Genomic DNA, 8,058 nt, shown 5'->3' with positions numbered 1-8,058 from the left:
TTTTGTATTTCCGCGTCGGAAGCAGCGACTATAGACACAGTGGACTGCGTCATTTTTGCATAGCAACTGACACAACGCGCCATTTGTTGTCGTCATCAAACCAATTCACGAATAAACACCATTCGTATAATCCCCGTGAGGTCACAGACACTCTGGGCGGAGAGCCGCGTCCAGACGGACATCACGTCAGTCACGCTTTTAGCGCTGAGGATCAAAAGCCAACATCAAACGCACATGAGCCGCCATATTTAAAGGAGTAGTCCAACACTATTCCAATAGGCAAATTCGCCTGTAATCTATAATCCCGAAAGACATTCGAGTTGTAGCATTCCATTTCATTTTCATTGCTTGACAATCAAAAGGGAAAATTGAGTTACGGGGCCAGAGACGCAGCAAACGGTACAGGTCTTCCTCCCTGAAGACTCATCAAATACACAACATAACAACTCTAACAACATAACAATATAACAAGTTGTGACCCGCACATTCACCACACAATGAAATAATATAATTATGCAAGGTTCCCACACTGGAAGCAATAGATCCTATCGCTTATTGGGCGGAGTGACGGAAATTACAACATTTTTGCTTCACCTGGATCAATCAGTTTGTAGGAGGTTTTGGGAAAGATCTGTAAGGGTTTACAGATTTTTGATTGCTCATCCTCTTATCAATCATGGTTTACACGTGTATTGTAAAGGGTTGCGGGAGCAAGCCAAAGAAATGGAGCAGAGTGAAGTTTCACATCTTCCCCACCAGGAATAAGAACAGGATGAAAGAGTGGATGTGTGTGCTGGACATCGACCCCGACACTCCCGCAAAGATGCTCCGGAAAATGTTTGTTTGCTCCAACCATTTTTTACCAGAGGACTACTATGAAAGAATGGAGGACAGAAGCTCAGGGATGGTTCACACGCTGTTCTTGAAAGAAACTGCCGTACCATCTGTCGGCATCACTGGAGGAAACGAGGTAAGTGTGTGTGTGTGTGTGTGTGTGTGTGTGTGTGTGTGTGTGTGTGTGTGTGTGTGTGTTTTACGCATCAACGTCTCTGCTGTGCCTCCATATTGACTAACGCTAGCATACAACTACGGTGGCCGAGAAACTTTTCAACGAAGTCCAACTTTGCAAAAGTCTTTCAAAGACCTGGCTACACTGTTTGTCTTTCCAATGAGACCGCTATCGTGTATTTCTGCTTTTTCCACGTAAGACGTTTTTTCTTTTTTTTTCTTTTTGCTTCACTTATCCAAATCTGTTCAAACTAAATTTATTATTATATTAAGTCCGTGTCGGAGGTGGGTCCGTCACTGGCAGCGGTCCTCTTGAGTTTTCTGAATTTGCGGTGAATTGAGCCCTCTCAGCCACCGTATACAACACTAAACTGCAAACGTTGTTGTTGTTGCTGTTCTGTGGTGTTGGTGTTTAAGTACTTGCCTAGAGCATTTATAAAATGACAGGAAAAATTTAAATTGACGTCTCTCGTAAATAGTTCCCCCCCCACGTTGGAGCCACCTATAAATGCATGTGTTTCTACCTTATACATATCTGCTGGTGAAGGCTTTCAGTGCTTCTAAGGGGTGTTAACTGTAGCAGTATAAATAATAACTGTGAGGTGCTTTGTTTCTGGTGGTACTGGTTAAAATTACTTGGAAAAAACGACGTTCCTCACACAGGAGTAAGAGCATGAACTCTCTCAACCCGGATCGGAGCTTCCTGATTGGACCCGAACTGTGCACTTCAATGCGGCGCGCTTTGGCCGTTCAAAATATGTGTTTCATGGACATGATGGCCAAAGTATGATTCCTTTTTTCAACGGAAGTGGAGTCAGTTCACAAGGATATATGGTCTGTATCAAAAGGGATAAATGTGCATGATGGAGACTTTAATTGCCAACCACGCAGCCCATGATTGCTGCCTTTGCGCGTGCGCGGCGAAATGAGAGCGTAAAAAAAAAAACTGCCGGAATAGACGCCTTCAGAGAAGTTGGCAAAGAAGAGGTCTCACTCTGATATTACTTCCGGTTGCTATAAACGTGAGCAAATGGGACATCCGCTTCAAGGGACCGTACCAGTTACCACGCTATGAAGAAATTAAATTATTGAATTGGCAAGGGATAGTTGACCTAATATCTACAGATATTAATAAAGAAATTTGATTGCAAACTAAACATAAGGAAGGTACGAAACTGATCTAAAATTAATATTTTCAGTAGGAACTCCACTATCTACTAACCTCGTTTTCACTTTTTGGAAACGTGACTGGTGAATATTTTTCCCTAAAAGTAAAAATGTCGAACTATTAGAGAGATCTATGTAACCGTGATGCATTTTTTCCTTGTAAAATAATCAGTGCAATTGCTTGGTCCCTTGCTGAAAAGGTCACATAAAAGTATGCAAAATCCAGTAGCCATCCAATTTAACGATCTCTGTTACTGTTTGAGTTGTGTATATTTATTTATTTGTTATTTTATTTATTTAATTATTTAAAAGCTGTGGGGAGTGGACAGGCGGCGAAAACACAAAGGCAATGAGCTCACTCCTGTTTTTTGCCGGCGTGTCACACCGCGCGACGAGCCCTCCGAGCTCGGGCTCGGAGTGGCGCATTTTCAATTTGCACAATCTTTGAGCGGAAAGTGGAAAGTTGTACGTTGTGCGCACGCGCTCCCTGGGATTAATATCAAGGCACAAAAGTGGCGCTACACCGCTCCGAGCTGCACTCCGGTAAGCCCAATTCACAGACGTTTTAATATTACAGCCTTACGCCTCTATCGCTCAAAGTTTTGGGAAACTTGTGCGGGTCGCCGGCCTCATTTCCACGGACTCTCCTGTGAGCCGCAGGGGGGTTAAAAGACACACATGGGGTCAATAAAGAGAAAATTTGAACAGATTTCCCCCCCTCTGCCTTGTGAATGCTGTTGCCGGTGCCGCCTCTAGTCTCCAGTATTGTTCAGTTAGATCCCTAATGGCGGACGTCAGCTAGTGCTGTTTTCCGCCGGGGGAGGAGGTGGGGGGTGGGGGTAAATTGTATTTGGGTTTTAGGTTCGCCGAGGTCCTGCCGAGGTGTGCGCACACCATATACCTTTGCGCAAACGCCTCGTTTCAATGCATTTGTGCCGCGTTGTTTACTACCGCATGACACATATGAAGGCAGTTTCATGTGATACATAACCCCAGGGCGCCCCTTGCGGTGGCGGAGTGTAGCCGCCACTGATTGCGCCAGGGTGGACGTGCAAGGCTAACTTTCCAATTAAAACCCTGCCTTTCTATATATCGTAAAAATCAGCCTTCTTAATTCGGAACTTTGTTGTGTTTTTGCTTCCACTGGTCTTGTTCACGCCCCGGAAAGATAAACAGCGGGGGTTGTTGTTGTAACACGACCACGTTTCCAGCATTTCCACAGCTATTGGTGTTCCTGTTTTGAGAGCGCTTCATTTTGCGTCACGTTAAAAGATTTGTTTTTTCTTCCGTGACGTGCTTTTTTTTTTTTTTACGAATAGGAAAAGTTGTGACTCTTGATTGAGTGGCGTTTTTTCAGAACGGCGCAGTCTCTCGCTCTCCCTCTGTGTGTGTGTGTGTGTGTGTGTGTGTGTGTGTGTGTTCTCTCTCCTCCCCTCGATTCGCCGCTAATCCAATGGCTGTTTGCGCCAGGAAGGGCAGGGGTGGGAACGGAACGGAACACCCTGAACCACGTTTCAATCCCAACTTGAAACGGGGGGCCATACCTCCTCATCCACCTGGGCTCTTTAAGGCAAGGTAGCTCGGCTCAGGTAGTGCTCGGCTCTCCGTATGGGTCCTCTTTAAAGTTTTAGACCCTCTCTGCGTGTCTGGCTTGGTTATTTTTAAACCTTCTGGTGGGAAAGGAAGCTCGGATCATGTCGAGTCATAGCGCGATAAAGCCTGGACCGGATCTCTCGCTGTGTTTGGTCCTCATGGAGCTTCTTGTCCAGGGTGATTAATCAAGGGCACAGCAAAGGGGGGCGGCGGGTCTTAAGAATCCCCCCCCCCCCCCCCCCCCCCCGGTTAGATTAGTACCGGCTGCCCCTCACTGGTGACTTGATTATTTCACATCAGAGATCAGCATTGTCTGTTTTTTTTTTTTTCTTCTTCTTCTTCTTCTTTTTTTTTTTTTTTTTTTTTTTTTTTTTTTAATTTGTGGCTCCGGCTGCCAGGTAACCCGAATGAGCAGCATTTTAGCTCATCAGCTGGCTCGGGGGTGGGTGGTGTTGGGGGGTGTTCTGGTGGCTGCGCATTACGCATCACTTCTCAGTGACATAAGCCTTATATAATGATCCCCAGCGTTTGATTTGAATATGCTATTAGTCGGTGTTTCCTTGCGCAGCTGGCGCAAACGGCTGCAGGTCTCCACCTCTTTTCCTTTTTTTTGCGCAAAAAAAAAAAAAACGTGCAACGTGGTGGTTGCGTGCGTAAAGGCGGCTGCGCTGTGAGAGGTAGAGGGGGCGCAATGAGGCGGCCACATCATCTGTCTGCAAACTACCTCAATTCCCAGCCCGGCCCGGCCCTCCTCTCCTCTCCTCTCTTCTCCGCTCCTCTTCCTCCACCAGGTGTTGACGTTTGGAGCAAGGTTGCATGCCAGAGCTCATTAATGCTGAGGCTCCCATCCACGTGAATGCAGGGCTTGCTCATAGCTCTGCATTGCAGTGTGAACCAAGTCTAGACCAGGCAATTTCTCTCCCTCCTTATCTGAGCAGCACGACCGAGTTGATTTGCACACAAGACCAAATGTGCACCTATTAATGAGCCAATTTCCCCTTCAGACGTAAGAATTGAGGGAACTGTTCCGGTTTGTGTTAGGTCCTCTGCTTGTATTTTGGCAGCGGTTGATCTCAAGGACTTGTTTTAGGCACGCTGACATGTCTTGGCATTTTCTAACTAGTTTGTTTTGTGCAGTGCTGTGACGTAGACGAGGGGCTTGGAACCGTCAGAAGCAACTTATTGATCTTGAATGTCATGCTGTTTTTTTGCTCGTGCTTCCTGTCACATGGTCCCCGTGAGCAGCTCGCCTCCAGCTTCAGCGTCTCACTCTCAAGTAGGTCTTAAAGGGACAGTTCATCCAAAAATCCAAAATGGAATAGAAATGAAAAAGTCCTTGTCCACACAGATGTTGATACATTTACAAATGTAAACATGTTTTGTTTACGTTTTACAGTTTTGTTTGTGGGCACAATTGTCAGAAAACCTTTGCTTTTTCGGCTTCATTGTCACCTTTCGTGTGTCACGTTTCTTCATGTGACCACGTCTCAAAACCAGCAGTTGATCGATGGCAACCGAAATACCGGGAGTTTTGTCAGTCCATGCATATAAATCCCCTGTCGAGCTGTTTTGTTCATAGACATAAGTAACAGTAGAGGCCGCATGCGCTGGTGGAGGGCACGTCGGCGGCGTATTGATCTGGGCGTTCTTTCCCCAACGTCTCGTCTGCCAGAAGGCTACAAGAACAGAGAAACGGACCAGAAAAGAGGTCATTAGGAGAAAAATGCCATAGTCCTGTGCAGCCTGGAACTGCACAGATCATCGGCCCATTGAAACCTGATCTCGGCGGGGGGTTACATTTTCACTGACGGTCAGAGCCAGAAACTGCTAGCTAACCGACTTCGTGGGAAATGTGCTTTTGCAGTAACGATACGCGCGCATGCGTCGAGGACACCATTGGTAAAAATTGGGGAAGAGTCTCGTTGACGTGGTGTAGTCACATGCTTTTCTGACCTTTTGAAGGTTCCCCCAAAGAGGGCACCAAGAGGAGGCAGTGGGAAGTTGACTTTGGGGATGGAAGGCTTTGTAGCCGCCGACAATTCGGTTTTGTGCTGTGAGCGTTTGAAGCCTGATGATTGTGACCGGACAGATCAGATCATCGGGTTAGAGGTGATACTATTTACTAAACTTCCCATCCCATCTAGGTTCATATGAGCGATATGTAAGAATTTGATGTCTTGTTAATGTCGCATTTTGCTGAACTCGGTTTTTCTCCTCATTGGTAATCAGTGATGAGTCAAATATTACAGAAAATAGATAAATACCAAATGAATAAATAGCATTGCGTTAACATCAAAATAACTATGATTCGATAAACACTCAATGCAGTGTCTACTGTTATATATGCCTACAGTTTTGTTGTTCTTTCTTCTGGCTGCCGGTTAGCCACTGTGTTGCTGACCATTAAAAGGTCTTATCGCCACCTCCTGGTCTGGCATGTGCCTCACATTGCCCTACCAGTTGCACATGTGGTTGCATGTGGATGAGGTAGTTTTGGTTTACCCGTTTTCAACAGAACGAAGGAAAAAATAAAAATATCTCTTATGTGTGGACAAGGTCTGAGTCTGTGGTGTCGCACTGATGTCGCTGGTGTCAGAGTCAGAGAGAGTTGCCTTTGTGCTGTTGTGCTCAAGTAAATTTATCAAGCTCGGCGGCACTGAGTCTTTCAATAAATTATGACTCAGTCATTTGAGATAACGTGGAGACCTTGCTGGAAAGAGTTTAATGCACAAACTCTTCTCTTAGCATCAGTGTGCGTGATGATCATTCCGCTCAAAGACTGATGATCACATGCGCACATTACCCTGCCATGGGAGTCGCAAGCTGACGTTTGTCTCCATCTGCATCGCGATGGGGTGAACTAGTCCAACACAAGGAGGAGAGACTCCACTTCCCCAGTTGTCACCTGTTGTGGTTTTGTCTTGCATCATAGAGGATGTTAGTCGCACAGGCGGATCTTCTGTAGAACTTGAATCAAATTTGTCAGTTGTGTGCTATTCAAAAAAAAAAAACAGATATTGAACAGCGTGTATGCTGTTTTGTTTTTGGCAACTTTATGAGCTTTTGTTCCTTGTGTATGGTGGGATGTGGAAGTTTGTTGTGGTGCTTGTGGTCGAGTACAAGAAAGTACAATCCTTTTGTATCTTATCTTTAACACTCGCTGCAGCATAAACAAAGAGAATATAGTCAAACCACTGTAAAGCATTTCTTAAAAAAGCTCTTCGGATTGGCGAGAGTATCTTGGCTAGGTAAGCCTTAGTATGGATTCCACTTTTATAAAATGAATAAGTGGATCATATTCATAGTTTCAGTCACTCGTTGGCAGGTCAGAAGTTGATGTTTTTACATATTGCACGAGACTTTTGAGATCGTACCTTTTTTCAAGTGAAGACCATTTGTTACTTTTCATTAAACATTTCTGCCAAGACTCAGCAACTCTTATGCAGCACATCCAATAGTGCATGCGCACCAAATGGGGCAACGACGCTCGACTGACTGGATCCCGTTTGTTTTAAAAGAGAGCAGAAGATGCAGCCGCATGATGCTCGATGAATATTCCCATGGCGAGCTGACAGACCATCTGCTGGACGTGAATTTGTGTAATCGCGTCTAGACCTCAGCTTTGTTCAAATCCAGTGCACCACGGCTGGATTATGAAAATGGAAGTCAAACTGTCAAAGTGGACGGTGCCGGCCAAATACAAGTTGAGATTCTGCCAACTTCTTGCATCAGATTTGTAGGAGATGCTGTTGGTCACTTGGATGTATTATACGAACTGGATACCGGACTGGCAACATGGCGGCGCTCCGATTGTTCCCAGTGGCCATTCAAGGTACTGCACCAGAAAAAGATCCCATTGGGCCAAAAAGCATTTTTCCATAGACCGCAATACAAAAGTAAACTCCTTTAAAACAGCTCACAGGACGACTGTGACCGGAAACACGATTCATAGCAAATCTTTCTATTGTACATTTTTGCACTTGTGGTCTTTTAGTTGTTTAAAAAAAATCACCAGAAAAGAGTTTATTCCCAGTGGGAAGTCATGACGTCATATTTGCTGTGTCTCAACTCGTTCTGATTGAGACACAGCTGACGTGTCTGTCAGTGATGTTCTCCAGAATTGTTCTGATTGGCCAAATAGATAGTCATGTGAGTTACAGAGGCATGATGGGAATTGACACTACTCCGTATGCTCTTTGGGCCCATTAGTGCAGAAGTCAAAAACTTTTTTGCCGTATGTGCTGAGTGAGAAACTTCATTGAAATGGATGCGCCGCCATCTTGGATTCTG

The 8,058-nt window shown here is 45.2% G+C and overlaps 1 protein-coding gene across 1 annotated transcript in view; it reads left to right on the top strand.

Annotated features, from left to right (window-relative positions):
• The first annotated feature begins 647 nt into the window (after positions 1-647).
• Positions 648-8,058, top strand: part of zmym2 (zinc finger, MYM-type 2) — a 30,698-nt gene continuing 23,287 nt past the window's right edge. The window contains exon 1 of the mRNA XM_076030922.1: positions 648-970. Coding sequence (XP_075887037.1) covers positions 677-970 — 294 coding nt within the window. The 5' untranslated portion in view covers positions 648-676. The remainder of the gene's footprint in view (positions 971-8,058) is intronic.

The sequence above is a fragment of the Nelusetta ayraudi genome, unplaced genomic scaffold (genome assembly GCF_046127955.1).
Source record: "Nelusetta ayraudi isolate G7.1 ecotype Tasmania unplaced genomic scaffold, CSIRO-AGI_Nayr_v1 ptg000031l, whole genome shotgun sequence".
NCBI lineage: Eukaryota > Metazoa > Chordata > Actinopteri > Tetraodontiformes > Monacanthidae > Nelusetta > Nelusetta ayraudi.
The sequence above is the reverse complement of the archived record's forward strand: the minus strand, read 5'-3'. Positions and strand labels throughout refer to the sequence as shown.